The sequence below is a fragment of the Coenobita brevimanus genome, chromosome 94 (assembly GCF_032717465.1).
Source record: "Coenobita brevimanus isolate Jiangsu-jjx chromosome 94, ASM3271746v2, whole genome shotgun sequence".
In the NCBI taxonomy this organism is placed as follows: Eukaryota; Metazoa; Arthropoda; class Malacostraca; order Decapoda; family Coenobitidae; genus Coenobita; species Coenobita brevimanus.
The window spans coordinates 4,126,398-4,142,361 of NC_137047.1; the positions used below are offsets into that span (position 1 = coordinate 4,126,398).

A 15,964-nucleotide genomic window follows, 5' to 3' on the forward strand; every position below is an offset into this window, starting at 1 on the left:
GTATGAGTGGATATAGGGGGTTTAGTAGTAAGAGTCATTGAGTTTATGTAAGGGGTAGGGAGTGGTTAAGCCCCAGTGCTGTATGGTTGAGATAGGCAGGTACGTGTGTAGGGTGGCGGAGCATAGCACAGAGGAGCGGCCGTGGCGGGGAGGGAGGGAAGGGACAAGCGACAGGGACACCCAGACTCCATCTCTTATTTACCTAGGCCCTGTACACGTGAGTCCCTAGCTACCCCTCACCACCCTCACCCCCCCCATTCTCTCTCTCTCTCTCTCTCTCTCTCTCTCTCTCACACACACACACACACACACACACACACACACACACACACACACACACACACACACACACACACACACACACACACACACACACACACACACACACACACACACACACACACACACACACACACACACACACACACACACACACACCTCCCCAAATGTTGTGTGTGTGGATGTTGTAGTGAGTAACATGGGTGACAGAAAGACAAGCGTCCTCACACACTTTAATGCTATAGGTGTTGCACTGACGCAGGAAATGACTGGGCGTATGTGTAGGTGTAGAAGGTAATGGTAGTAGTGAGGTTAAGGGAGCCCTTACTAGTAGGTACACTGGTAGAGTTATTGTACTGACGCAGGGAGAGGCTGGGTGTAGGCTAGTAGGTGTAGTCTAGGAAGAGGTGGTGATGGGATAAAGAGGGCTGGTACTAGTACACTGCTAGAAATGTTGCAGTAACGTGTATTTGGAGGTGTTGGAGGTGGTGGTAATGGTGATGGTGTGGTAAAAGATGTTTTTGCTCCTATGTAAGGTGCTCGAAAGGTTGTACCTACAGACACAGGAAGAGGCTGGGTGTATGTGTAAGAGTAGATGGTGGTGGTATGGTGATGTTGAGGTAGTGGAGGTTCTATGCACTGTAACTACTGACATAAGAAGACACTTGGTGTGTGTGTGTAGGTGTAGATGGTTTTGCTAATTGTGATGTTGAGGTAATAGAGGCTTTGACCACGCTGTACGCTGTTAGAGGTGTTGCACTGACGTAGGAAGAGGCTGGCTGAGTGTGTGTGTATATAGATAGATAGATAGATAGGTAAGTGTGATGTGCATAGCAAGATAAATTTTTCTGAGGAACGTTGGGGCTTACCACTGATACCATCGCAACAACACTCCAGCCATGGACCACACAAACGATCACACGGACGCTCTCGCCCTCACACACAATAGTGCCACCCAAATTTAGCAGATCACAGAATAATAAGGCGAAGCTCCGACCGCCATAAAGAGGAACCCCAAAGCCGGGCAAAAACGTCGGCAAAGTGGAGGCGCTCTTGTGGGCGCAGCTTGGCCAGTCATGTTCTGAGGTCCCGTGAGTGACGGAGCGACCCAGTTTATGAGGTGGTGTGAAGGAGTAGAGGGAGTTGGGTTGAGTGGCGCTTGCAGCCCATGTAGTAAAGTAGAGCGGACACCCCCTTAATTTTGCCCTCAGAATTAACAAGGGCACCAGGGGCCATATTCGTTTAGGATTTTTGCCAGTTTTTGTTATAATTTAGTATTTGGTCTGTTATTGTCAGAAATTGTATTTGTTTTGTCGTATTATTCGCGTTGTTTTTGCCAGATGTAGTTGTAAAGTATTTGGTGGCTGCATGAATGATGGTGAACGTATAAATTGGCAGTCTGGTGCATGGCTTGGCTAAGGGGATTTTATAAATAGAGTTTCATTCAGTTTTCATATACTTTTACGTTAGCACGCCGCATAAAGCCACTGGGTGAACTAACATGGCCCCGGCTCGCTTTACACTCTTACACATACTCCGGTACAAAGCGTAGGACCCGGTGAGTTAGGCAAATCTGGACTCCCAGTAATGGACTTGGCAGGTTTCTTTAACAACTGGGTATGTAAGCATCTCTTGGGCACCGGTACATAGATTGCTGATTCTGTGGGGTGTGTTGTGTGGTACCTTGTGGGTTCACGGTGTAAGGATGCGAAGGAAGCGCAAAGGACGGTAGTGTGAGTAAGCTGGGAATTTAAATTAGACATTGAGCTGGTATTTCTTTCGCCTCCTCAGCCCTAGGACGTTATTTTTTGTTTTATTTTTACTGCTACCTGATAATTTTAATAATCTTAGGCAAGAATCTTAACATTGAAGAAGTTAGCGAAGGTTGTATCTAACCCTTACGTTTTGGATTTCTCACATTAAACAGAATAAAATCGTCTTAAAATAGCACAAGTAAAAGACATCCTTATAGCTATGGGGTTAATGTAGTATTTTTCTGATCATTGGTTGGTCTCGGGTATTTGATTGCATGTGATGTGATCTGATCGGGGTTGTGACTTGGTCGAAGATGAGTTAGCTTGGTCGGGGAATGTGGTCTAGTATGATGACGATGTGGATTTTGGGTATGAGATATTACCTAAACGAAGATGTAGTCTAATCAGGAACGTGGTCTGTTGGATGAGTTACAATACCAGGGCATGGCGAGGTTCAAAATATGATCTGGTCGGGAGTATGGCTTGGACAGGGAATTTTTTGGAGATCTGGTGTGATTCAAGATGTTTATTTAGGGTAGGAATTGATTTTTTGTTTTATATGTCTGGGTTTTGAAATTCTGACTTAAAAAAGAGGTTATATTGGCATGTGACCTGTTTTTAGGGCGTGACCTAACAGAGGATATGATCATGGCCAAGGTGAAGATAAGACATTATGTAAGATATAGCATCGTTGTGGATGGACCGAGGCTAATATGAGCCCCAGCGATATGGCCGTTGTGGAAACTGTCTGGCCCGTCTGACACTCGGATTTATGTAAACTGATTGGGTGGAATGTCGTCGCGATTGGCCAAGTGTTGTTGCAGTTGTTGAAAAGCTCTTGGCGTAGGCGTGTTCTTCGCTTTCCATACTGATGCGACGCGATAGGCAACTTGGCATTTATTGCCTTGTTAACTCAGGCTCATGTTGAGGTGTTATGAGCCTGTGGTCATGTTGGATAGCTTTACATCACTGTTGTGGCGCTGTGGCGTGGGGCCTTGCGTGGATGTTATTGAATTGACGTTGTTTCTGCTTTTGCAGTATGACATTTAAAGGGAAACTGCCCCAGGTAATGTTATGTCGTAACTGGAGGGACTGAAATTTGCGTATATATGTGTTTGTGTGTTAAGGCATGTTTGTATTGGTTGGTCCATGGTGACTTGTGGGTAAGGTGGGTGAGATATGTATCACAAGAAAGAGCTTAATATGTTTGTATCTCTGATGTTCGGAAAACATAGAGCTCTTCCGCTGACGACCGATTTGTAGAGTCAGAGTCTTCTGAGAAAAAAAAAATGCGTTTTCCCTTCCAGCCCAATTGTGTTATTGTATCTGGTTCTCATTATATACCTTGTGTGTTAGGGTGTTCATACGTCAGTAACCACGATGTGTGTGTGTGTGTGTGTGTGTGTGTGTGTGTGTGTGTGTGTGTGTGTGTGTGTGTGCATAATTTTAGCAAATTAAGTTCCATGTTCATTATGAAACAAAAAATTCTTAGATGAATAATTTTGCATGGATACTCAGTACTCGTGATTTTAATTCATTTTTCTTTTCCCACAGGATGATGACGATTCGACTTCAATACATTCAGTAAGTAACATTATCGTCATAGTGTGTCTGGCTCAGGTGGTCATGTTTATGTATGTCCGTGATAGCTCACACCTCACTTGCACACACAAACACACCCGTAGCACCTCTGGCTATGTAATCAGCTGGGTGTTGCCAATGTGACACCTGCCACGCGGCGTCTGGCTGCCTCCACATGTGTCGTGTTGTGTACCCTTGCTGACACCTGTAGTCTGACACATGTCCCCCCCACGCCTTCCCTTGACATGCCCACCCCCTCTTCCCCCTACCGCTACGTCGGTGTTCTGGCCTACACTCACACGCACACACACTGGGACCAGCATGTGTCGCGCCCTGTCGGCCGGTGTTGCGCAGCTGCTACACCTGTGTTGACAGTCATAACCCAGCTCCCATGCTCTGTCACTGTTTGAGTTTTTAATACCAGGCCTCGCGGGATACATTAACACAGGTGTAGTGTTGCATGTAAACTGAAAATTTGGTTATGACGCTTTCGTAACACTATTTTTACAGTAACTCTTTCATATAATGGTTTTCATTTGCTCTCACACAACCGAGGATTTATGCAGGGAGTATTCCTGTTGTATATACCCAGATTCACTTTTCCTAATTATGTGTGGTAGTATTAGGCAGTGTGTTCGGTTACATCCTCCCCAAGCCCTGCACATGCCATATTTCTTCTGCACAAAGTTATGGATTTGTTATTATTATTATTATTATTATTATTATTATATTCTGTTGTATGTTTTCTTGAACGGAAGCTGTAGGTTACACTTGAAAGAATGAGCAAGTTTTCATATTATAACAACATGGGAGTCTGTGGTGCTAGTTGGCAGTGATTCAGAGTAACGGAAATATGCCATCGTAAAATCAGGTGTCATATGTACTGATATTTGTACACGTATACCGTACCCCTACATGCATACCAGCGCACCACTGCACCCATATGCTTAGTCTTGTGTATGAATGTAATGACGATCGTTAGGTGTGGTATCTTGTGAATGGATGCGAACTGTAACAATATTGAGTGAAACTGTGCTTGAAGGGAAGGGAGGAGAGGGATATGGGGATGTACAGAAGGGAAAGTCTAGGTTAGATGTTGGAATCAGTGGACTGGTTGCAGTGCGGTGGTCGAAACTAATGAGAGATGAGTTGTGAGGTTGTGTGAATGAATCCAGTGAAGTAATTACTCGACTGATAAAGGTCGGGATGAGAGTAAGTAGTGAGAAGTGTTTATAGGCCGGATAGTTAGGTGACTGAGAGGAACAGAGAAAGATAAGAAAGGAATTGGGGGAGTTTGGTGTAAGTTATGAGGAGAAAGAGAACATGTGTTAGTACTGTGGGAACTGAATGCAGGAGTTGGAGTGATGGAAGAAATTCCTGGGCAGCATGGGGTGCCGGAGGAGTGTTGAATGAATACCTTAGAGGCGTATGCTGAAGGAGGGATACAATTGGAAACATTCAGGAAAAAAAGCATTTATACATGTACATGGGCCAGTGATGTAGATGGACAGCGGTCATTCATGATTTCAAGGTGATGCTGAATAGGCGTGTCAGGCAGATGCAGGTAGCTGTGAAAATACTGGGAGGGCAGCCAGTAAAATATCGGACTACTCCTTGAAGACGGGAAGTGAAGTTCGCTGTTTTTTTTAACGGGAGGAAGGAAGGAAACAGGGTTGCGAGTAAAGTAAAATTGAAAGAAGTTACGTGCAATTTTTGTATGCAGATTGCCTAGAAAGAATGGGAGAGGAACAGTATAGGATTGAGAGAGATGGTTGGGGAGGCGGTGGCTGAATCGGTAGAGAGGCGGCCTGCAGTCCTAATGGACCCAGGATCGAATCCCGGCAGGGGTATGGAACAGTTTAACGATTTGAATTTCCTAAAAGCAGACATTCCTGATCTACCAGATGACCCGCCGACATGTCATAAAAATACCCCCGCTAATACCAATACAGTAGTCCTGTATGAGACATCCCTAGCATGTATTCAGTATGGATGGTGGGTGTTAGCGCCGAAGTGGTGACATGTGGAGGTGTAGGAGGACTACTGGTCCTTAGGATAGGTCACTGCCCCCAAGAAATAGACCCTGATGCCTTTGCCCAGAGTCGGACACGTAAAAAAAAAATAAATAAAAAGGTACAGTATATACAAGTGCCAGTTGATTGGAAAGTATCCTTAACCCGTTCATCCCGTTTCCTTCATTTATATTTTATTCTTGCTGCTACCATACAATTTTGTTTAGTTTTGAGGGAGACCACCAGAGGGTGAAGGGTTAATGAAGACTATATCGAGCATCTTTTCGTTCACCTAATCTGAATGAAACAATATGCAGTTAATAGCAGTAAAAAAACACAGTACGTTAGGGGACTAAAGTGGTTGACAGTATAATTCGTAACACGCCTGATTGCATATGAGGCAGATGGCAGCCTGAAAATTGGCAGCGACGTAGGGCGTTATTTGGCCCTCGCTGTGCCACGCATTAAACCCAGCGGAATGTTTTGACACAGATACTGAGGTTGTTGAGTGTCATTTCGCAGTATGGACGTAAATAGAACTACAAGTGTCTGTTTCACCTGGTAACTTTTTCAAGTGTATCTATTGTCCCTTTCCTTGGGGGAAGCAGCCTAGGTATATAAATAGATAGATCTATTGTCGTAATATTAGGAAACATTTTTGACAGTTGTCCGACTTTCATACGTTCCAATTTGTCATTTTGTAATAACATGAGAATGAAACGTTAAGACCGTCAAACATGCGTCTTGCTAAATATGTAGGAGTCAGTAAACGCCCTTTAAGTACCTCTCGAGGCTCTTAGTATGAAAATAAAGTAATAAAAAACATCAGTGCAACATTACATTATTAAACAGCTTCATTGTTAGAATTGAATACCATACAAACACATGTATGTGACTGCATAGAACTGTCTGTCCCATGTATGGCCATATGGCCGTGAGTGAATGTATAGATGTGTATGGCTGCTATTAACCGTGAATAAACTGCATGTGGCATTGTATGACTAAAGATGGCCGTCAGTAAACTACATTTGAGTCTAGCGTGATATACATCTGTACGCATAATCCTGTGATATACATCTGTACGCATAATCCTTTAACCCCTGCAGTTCGGACCCGAGGGGCAGGAGTGGCTGGTGGCCTCGGCGAAGAGCGACTTCAACGAGATCTTGAGACTCCTCAAGATCCATCCCACTCTCGCCAGGCATAAGGTAGGTGGCCAGTCACTCATTTTTCTCATTCATTATCGTCCGCATACTGCCTCTTGTATCCCTCTCTCACCCCAGGCATAAGGTTGGTGGTCACTCATACCTTTCTCTCCCGTTATCTGTTTTCACACTTCCTCTTGCATCTGTTACTTACGTCACGCGTAAGATAGGTCATCACTCACCCCCTTCTCTCCCTGTATCTTTCCCATCCTTCCTTTAGTATCTTTCACCCCACTCAAGGCAGTCTTAAGGTAAGTAGCCCCTCAGGTCATCTCTCTCCCTATATCTTTCGCATCTTTCCTTTAGTATCCCTCATCCTATTCTTGCCAGGTTTAAGGTAGGGAGTCACTGACCCTTCTGTCACCCAGTATCTTTCTATTCTTGGGTTAATTCTCTGACTGATGGGATTGATTTCGAATGAACAAAGCCGTATACAACTGCAGGTTGTGCCAATTGCAGTCTGCGCTAGGTAGTTTTTTTGCCTTTGGTACATTTTCGTCTCTAGAACAAATCTTGCATGTAGCTTGAATAAAACAGTTTGTTTCGGACCGAAACAAACGTTTTGAGTATAACTGTAATAAAATATCCAGGTGCACCAGCCGCAGTGAAATGGTCGATAACCTTCACCCTTCCCTTTTCTCTCCCTTCTTATCGCTATGCTCACCTTCTCCTTCCTCACCCTATACTTGGTAGCTGACTTGACCCTTTTCGTAACTACACCTCCCCCCCACTACTTTCGCTACCTTTCGTTCAGAGCTTCTCTCAGAGGCTTAGGCCTATTCACCTCTTTTTCTCTCTTCCTTGTATATTGTAAGTGGGTGAGTGACCTTTTAGGACCATCAAGCTTACTTACTGTTGCAATCTCCAGGTGAGTTTTTATCCTGTGTGTGTGTGTGTGTGTGTGTGTGTGTGTGTGTGTGTGTGTGTGTGAGAGAGAGAGAGAGAGAGAGAGAGAGAGAGAAAGAAAGAAAGAAAGAAAGAAAGAAAGAGAGAGTCACCTGCATTAATGAACATAACAGAGTACCGTCCATTGCATCAAACTCAGCTGTAACATTAAAAAGTCCTCATCCTGAGGACTTCTTTATTAGTATTAGCAGAAGCCGAAAATTTATTTGGCTTTGGAGAAGCGTTTTTGGGTTGAAGAGGTGAAAACTTTTGTACCATTTTTGATGCTGAGTTTACTGTGACGGCGGGATTGTACGGGTTAAATGACTGTTTTCAGTACGGTGTATTGAATTCCTTATCAAAACACCTCGAGTGATTCCTGAGTTTACTGTGATGGACTCTTCTGCAGGCGCATCTGTTTGACACACTGTTGTACTGTATGTTACCTGACCGTTTAACGTATATTGATTATCACTAGCATCATAGTTAAGAGATCATTGTGATTTACTTTATAGATGATTTTTCTACGTCTGTTGGTTTTTATAGATATACTTCACGTTACCATCAACGTCATGCAACGTAACTTACTCAGTTCACGCAGAAATATTACGGTAATTGCAATAATGCATTCTGTATTTTTTTATAGCCATCTACTGTGTTGCAGTAATGGACGGAGTTGTGGAGATTTTGATGCCGCCGGAAAAGTTATCTTAGACATGTGAGGGGCGGAAGCAAGGGTTTGTTTGAAGAAAGGAAGGAATTGAGTGTGTGGTAGGAACGAAGAACGGAGGGGCGAAGTGAATGCGACAGAAATTAGAGGTGGAAGTGGAGGAAATGACAGAAATGGTCAAGGAGTGTGATACGATGGCCTTAACTAATGTGGGCGAATAAGGACTGCTTGAGAGAGAGAGAGAAGGCTGGTAAGGAAGATGTGGAGAAAGGAGGCTGATCTAAGAATGTAAAGCTGGTTTGGAGTTGAGGGTGAGAGAGGGTGAGGAGGGTTGGCCGACTTAGGATAGTGTTAGTAATGAACCAGGTATGATTAGAAAGGATGATAATGGGTGGATGAAGATGGTGTTGGGAGTGAAGTAGGTGAGAGTAGAAAGTTCTGTACAAGTATGGATAATGGTTAGATGACGCATTTATGAAGGAGAAAGATATAAGACGAGGTTGGAGTTGGAAATTAGGCAGATGTAGGTGAGAAAGGCAGAAGCGAATAAAGAAGAGTTAAGCGATCTTTGTCGGAGGCAGGTGTAGATCAGGGACGCAAAAATGGATGTGGAAGTATGTGTGAATAATGGAGTGAGGTAGTTATGAGTAGGTGTATGGCAGATGTATGTGAAAGAGACTGGTACTGGTGAAAGAAAATAGTGGTGGGTGTGGAACAGGTAGAGGCAAGTGTAAGTGAGGAAGGCAGATGTGAATGTGAGGCATGTATAAGCTGGGAAGGTAGGTATCGGCTGAGGAGGAAGATGTCAGGAGTAAGGCAGTCATAGATAAGTGTTAGAGGAAGGTTTTAAATGGGAAAGGCAGTTGTAAGGGGATAAGGCAGATGCTGGGACAAATATGGGTAGGGAAGGCAGATGTGGGTGGAGAGGAAGACAGGAGGCAAATGTCACGGGAGGTGTAGATAGGTGAAGATGGCGTTGAGAGTGAATAGGTACGAGAATGGTTGGGGAGGGAGGGGTAGGGGGCAGAGATATGGTATGATTATTGGTATAGTAGCGTTGAGAGGGAAAGCAGGTGTGGGATGATGATGCTGTTGTTGAGTGAGCAGGTGTAGTTTGGAAAGACAGGTGTGGGTGGGGCTGCCTTATGTGGATAGGGTGTGAAATATAGTTAATGAATTCGATGTGGGTTGATGAGGCAGGTGTTTGGAGTGAGGAAGTGTGGGTTGGGGGGCAAGTGTGGGTAGGGCTGGTGGGTGTGGCTAGGGTGGCAGGTATTGGTATATGAAATAGGTGAGACAGGTGTGGGAAGATAAGGCTGGTGTTAAATGTGAGCAGGTGTGGCTTGGGGAGGCAGGTATGGGTAGGGCTGGCAGGTATGAGTAGATAATATATTCCTTTACCTGTCTGGGCCACGAGTCTGTTTTGATGGAAAGCCAACTCGACATTGCCTTCCCTTCCCTTCTTCACTCCTCTCTTTCAACCTGTATTCTTTCTCTGTTTTTTCTTTTCTATTCTTGATCTTCATTCTTTGACGTTGTGTGTGTGTGTTTGTGTGTGTGTGTGTGTGTGTGTGTGTGTGTGTGTGTGTGTGTGTGTGTGTGTGTGTGTGTGTGTGTGTGTGTGTTTAGTTACTGTAACCCCCACCAGTCAGAGCTATATATGGGTTTAGTTAGCGTTGTCTTTCATCGTGCCTAAGGACTGTTTCCCCCAAATTAATGGGATGGTGCTTCATAAACTATTTTCTCGTAACAGTTATTCGTATTGACTGGACTTTTTTCGCGTACGTTTCATTTTCAGAATATTTAAATTAATTTATGTCTGCGCACTAAATTTTTTGTACTTTGTGTTCATTGATGTTAAAGAAGCTTGGTTGTCTGGTGGTCAGAACGCTCCAGTCGGAGTTTGGCCTTGTCTTGCACATAGGCTGCAAACCTCCAAAGGTGGCTGGAGGCGTTCCCATCATGTATTGCAATTTTGGACGTAGGTCGCTCTTTTACCCATAAATGTTCAGGATTACGTATGTCAAGCTTCGGGTCCGGACACCTCGAAGTGGGTAGTATGGCACTGGATATAACCATTATATACATAGAGAGAGAGAGAGAGAGTATAGATAGATAGATATAGATATATATATGATCTTTCCATTAGGCGTAGCTGCAGCAGCCGGTCAGCCATTCCTCCTCCATAAAATTTTTATAACTTTATTTTTTGTCACTATTGTGTGTGTGTGTTTTTTTTCCCCTTGAGATAGTCTCCCTGGTTCCACTACTTTTAAGATGTAAGGTATAAGACGACATCACTGTAAATATAGTACTTATCTTTCATAGTATTTACTTCTCAGCTTCTCTTTCCCGTGTTTCTTTTGTATTTACAAGTCTGCTTCGTTAGATGCTGCATCACATAATGTTTACTTCTCTTACACCTGTGCTTCATATGCATTTACACGTCCGCTTTTGTCATACCTGCGTTTCTTTTCTGTTTACATTTCTGGTTATCATATTCCTCTGTTTCCTTTTTATTAATATACCTACCTTTCCTGGTACGTGTGTTTCGTGTTATACCCAGGTCTGCTTCACTCGTACCTGTGTTTCTTTTGCATTAACACGCCCTTTTCTCTCCTACTTGTGTTTCTTTGTATTAACACGCCCGCCTCTCTTCGTTACCTGTGTTCTTTTGTACCGGGATGTTCGCGTCTGCTCACCTTGTACCTATGTTTCGTTTCCCTAATTTGCGCGCGTGTTCTACCTGCAGCTTATTGTCTGTCTCTGTGCTCTTTCTCCCCTACACCTCTAATATTCTATACCCTCCTCCCCTACTCTTGTTAAGTTCTCTCTGTACACCTCTCCCACGCTCCTCCCATGCACTTCCACCTCTCCCTCTCCTCCCATGCTTCTCCATACTCTTTCTCTTACCCGTCTTTCCATCTCCCCCTCCCTCATATGTATATCTTCAATTTTTCACATAAACTTCTACTTCTTCCCATAAGCCTTCCTTCCTCACCAAACTTGTGCAGCTTACCCTCCATTGCGCACATATTCTCATCTCTGTCTACCCATTTATTTACATTTTCTGTGCTTTTCATCTGAACCTCACCCGTGTCCGTCTCTTCCACTGCCCGTTCCTCCTGCCCCGTCCCTCTCCCCTCGCAGATGATTCTTCGATTACTTCGCCTCCATTCATTTCCCGTCGGCGGAATTAGCGACGTAATCAGCGGGCCGCGGCTTTGAGTAGATTAATGAAGTGTTTGGTTGTTAGTGATTCTTGGAGCCTCATGATAACCTGTCTAACACCAGCCACTCTCGCCCCCAGCTTGACTCACTCCCCCTAGCTCCTCGTCCAGCCTGCTGACCAGTTTTTAATTTGCAGAATTTTATATCGATTCATTTTTGTGATTGCTCTGAAGATACCTACGGATCAAAGCACCTAATAAACATATCGCTTTTGTATGTTTCTCAGGGATAATGTTACGGAAATTAGCTACAGTTCGTGGACCTCTCCATGTTTTAGGGGGGGAGGGGGAATTTTCGAGATACAGTAGGTGCATTTTTCTTACCACAGGAGATGCACTTTTTTTTTTTTTTTTTTTTTTTTACCACAGTAGATGCATTTTTTTTTTTTGCCATAGTGGATGCATTTTTCTTACCACAGTAGGTGCATTTTTCTTACCACAGTAGATGCATTTTTCTTATCACAGTAGGTGCATTTTTCTCACCACAGTAGGTGCATTTTTCTTACCACATTTAAGTAGTTTATCTCATATTGCACGGCCAGCACACGGTACGCGTTACGCTTAACTTTTGCCTGCTGGGATTACTCTCAGGTGAAAAATAACCCCTCGAGTTCGTCCAGAATAGAATGCGTAATTGCTTTCAAAGGAGCGAATTAATTGAGATAGTTTAAGATCCTTCTTAGCTTTAAAACCCATTTACTGTTAGCGTGAATAAAGTATCTAAGCGTGTCCATAATAGCAGAAGAGTTAATCGGTGAACTGTATGGAGACATAAATGTTTGTTTAGTTTATTCGTACTTTATGCTAACTTATGCAGCTGAATTTATGTATTTTTTACACGTATCAGTAATGTATTTTGATCGAGTTAAAAAGAAAGGTAGGATATTGTTTCCAAATGTTTGCAGTGATAGCTGTCACCATGAAATTCTTGACCACTTCAGCTGTAGGACCTTTTTTTTTTTTTTTTTTTTTTTTTTTTTTTTTTTTCCAAAAGAGTTTATTCAGATTAAAGGAGTTCTCAAGTATTGAATGGATTAAGGAAGACCGTAATTAATCTGAGCTGAATAAAATCGTCCAGGAATGATAACAGTATGAAAAACCTTACTCAGTTTGAAATAACAGTATGGAAAAAGCTCGCTCAGTTTGAAGGATTAATAAGTCTAGAATAAAAAAGCAGGTGTTTTTGCCTTTCATGACAATCTTAACCCATTGAGTCCTTTGGCATGTTTTTAGTTTGCAATTCGGCGATTTTTTTTTTAGCTTAGGAAGGACTTTTAGTAGTGAAGGGGTAGGTGAAGGCTTGATCTAACGTCTCTTGTTCTAAGTCTGTCCCGTCTCTAAAATATTGACTGGAGATAGCAAGAAAAAATGAAAAATATAAATCATCTGGAGGTAAGGAAAAATGAAAACGTAATCGGATTGAAGAGAGTAAACAGTGCAGTAAAGTTCGTGATTCAGAAAGCACAGTCGTCGTCGGGTTTTTTTTTTTTTTTTTTTTTTTTTTTTTGCCAGTACAGGTTGTCTGGTCTGGCCAACAGCTTTCTTGGTCGCAGGAATGTCTCTTCTGGTCCTCTGGTTGTCCCTCTTATCGCCGCTATTAGACCGCCACCCATTTATTTTGGTTTTAAGCATCGCCAACAAACATCACCAACATTTTAGAGCCCCGGGGACCGATAGTGTTGTGCTCACCCTCGGTCCCATTGGCTTTGGCAGTGGTGAGGGTTCGTAGCACGCTTTTCTTAGCGACTCATTTCTTACCTTAGACCTTATTCTCTTATATTTTATTGCTTTAAGCCTTGTTGATATTAGAAATGCACAACTAAGGTAGTGTACAATTGAAGTGCGGTATATTGCTCACCCTGGGTCGCTTTTTCGGTGTCACTGGAGGCTCAGTAGCAATTTTTCCCGACGATATATTTCTTACCTTACACCTTCTTACCCGTTTTTGTGTTACCAGTGCAAACACTGTTGATATTAGACAGACATTACTAGCATACAAGGTGAAATAGTTCGCACACCTTTTTATACCATTATTTGTTAACTCATATACTATCATTTGTTACCAGTGCCAGCCACATCAGTATTAGAAGCACATAATTAGCTTATAAATCAATATCATGGTTGGCACTGGACGCATTTTAACCCTTTTGGAGATGTGTTTCCTACCTTACACAGAATTATCATTTTATAATTTATGTTGCCGATACTAATGTAAACCGTGTCGATATTAAAAACAATACAGGTAATATACAAGAGAATGACTAAGTGTAATATGCAAAGAACATCGCGAAGGAAGAAGTGTTGTGGCGTCCAATGCGAACAAGACTGGCCACTTTTCAGATCGGGTGGGTACTTTGGGGTCTGTGCGAGTATGTTCGTGTCTCTGGCTATTTGTTATTTCTCAGTATTCGTCTATTTATCTGCCAGGCTCTCGGATTTATATGTCGAGTTGGGAGATAAAGAAGAAGACGGGTCATCAGCTTCGGGTTTTGAGTGTTGGTATTGTAGTATGTGTACTTGGCATATGTATACAGATAAGGAAGTCACACTAAGGAACTTCAACATACCTAACTCCTTCAGTGCAGTGACGTCTCTCTTTACTTTATCTTCGCTGCCTCCAGGCGAGTTTATTCAACTAATTCAGCTTATGAAAGGGTTAAAATGGGTTCTGTCAAATCCCAGTTTTTGGTTCTCCTCTTAGCAGAATAAAATCGTGTGTTGATGGCAGACGAATTACCCGTAAAAGATGTTGTCGGGTTGAAGGCGTTAAACTCCGGATGGGCGCACAGGGACTTGATGTTTTGATGGTCGTCGCGTCAGTGGTGGATGTAGATTTAGTTGCTAGAAGGAGACAGGGGATGGGGATTGATGGTATGGACTCAATGACAGGACTAGATAAACCACCACTGTAGCTGAGGGCACACTGGAGAGGCCACCCTTTGAGCTAGGTCTGTGTCTTGTCTCACTTCTTGGTTTTCCCCTCATTTCATTACTGAAAGAAAGGACTTTCTTGTTTTTTCGTTTAGTGGTATTTGCAGTGCTACGTACCGGGAGTCGCATTTTAAAGGAAACTTGGCGCAGGGGGCTTTCCGATATACTGCTATGTATTTGCAAGTGAAAAAATGAAATCTGGGTTTGTTATTAGTTTTAACTATATGACCTATTGCATGTATCTCCGAAAACTCTGTGGGATTGAGGAATACTTGAGGATAAACGTATTGGGAGAATATTCAGTAATGCTGGCATTTCATGCAGAGGAATTTTAAGACACAGGGTATATATGTATATATATATAATGTGTGTGTGTATATGTGTGTGTGTGTGTGTGTGCGTGTGTGTGTGTGTGTGTGTGTGTGTGTGTGTGTGTGTGTGTGTGTGTGTGTGTGTGTAATTAACTTAGGTTGTAGAAGAGGATCCAAAGAGATGACGCTGTATTCATTATGATAGGGGTGACATTTAACTTGGATACGGTGAAGTGAACAAGATTCGATTACTGTCACTTGTTGGCTGACAAGTAACTTAGTATTTTGTGATGGGTTTTAGTTTCGACATGATTGCAGTGAGGTAGTTCTTGAAGTTCGGATACACGAAGAAAAATATATTGTAGAGATGGAACTGTAGTCATATACATAGGGAGATACATTGATTGATATAGATATTTATTTATGAATGGGAATAGGCGACGATAGTAAAACAAGAGACTGAGGGGAAAAAAAAAAAGCGATAGAGAGATGGAGGAAGAGATAGTTGGGTGTGTCCCCGTAGCCAGGAAGTGAGTGCGAGGGTAACACGGTTTGGGCTGATAAGGCAGCGGTAGACGACACCACCAGCAACCACACCAGGACTCACCCACCACCTGCACCCTCTGCCACTTCAAAGGGTTCCGCCACGCTACCCTCATTGCCTCGATATCCAACCTCCTTCTCCTCCTTCTCCTTCTCCACCTGCCCTCGTTCCTATCCCAGCCCATTCCATGCCTATTCTTGCCCCTGTTGTCTTATCCCAGTCCATCCCCATCCACCCTCCTCCCCTTTTTTATTTCTTAACCCAGTTCATCTCTCTCTCTCTCTCTCTCTCTCTCTCTCTCTCTCTCTCTCTCTCAGATGTCCAGTCCTACGTTGTATCCGATTCTCTCTCTCTCTCTCTCTCTCTCTCTCTCTCTCTCTCACACACACACACACACACACACACACACACACACACACACACACACACACACACACACACACACACACACACACACACAGACAGAGGCAAGCCCTTCCCTGTTTTCTCTCTTTCTCATTTCCTTCGTATTCTGTTTACTCCAACCCTTACTTATGTCCCGCCCCCTCCAGTTTCACAACTT

General features: G+C 43.2%; 1 protein-coding gene across 1 annotated transcript in view; it reads left to right on the forward strand.

The window, feature by feature from the left end:
- The window catches only part of LOC145412979 (uncharacterized), a 61,092-nt gene extending 47,389 nt beyond the window's left edge, over nt 1-13,703 (forward strand). Inside the window, exons 4-6 of the mRNA XM_080282802.1 lie at nt 3,588-3,617; nt 6,733-6,834; nt 13,683-13,703. Of these exons, the coding sequence (XP_080138928.1) occupies nt 3,588-3,617; nt 6,733-6,834; nt 13,683-13,703 (153 nt within the window). The remainder of the gene's footprint in view (nt 1-3,587; nt 3,618-6,732; nt 6,835-13,682) is intronic.
- Nucleotides 13,704-15,964: the final 2,261 nt, after the last annotated feature.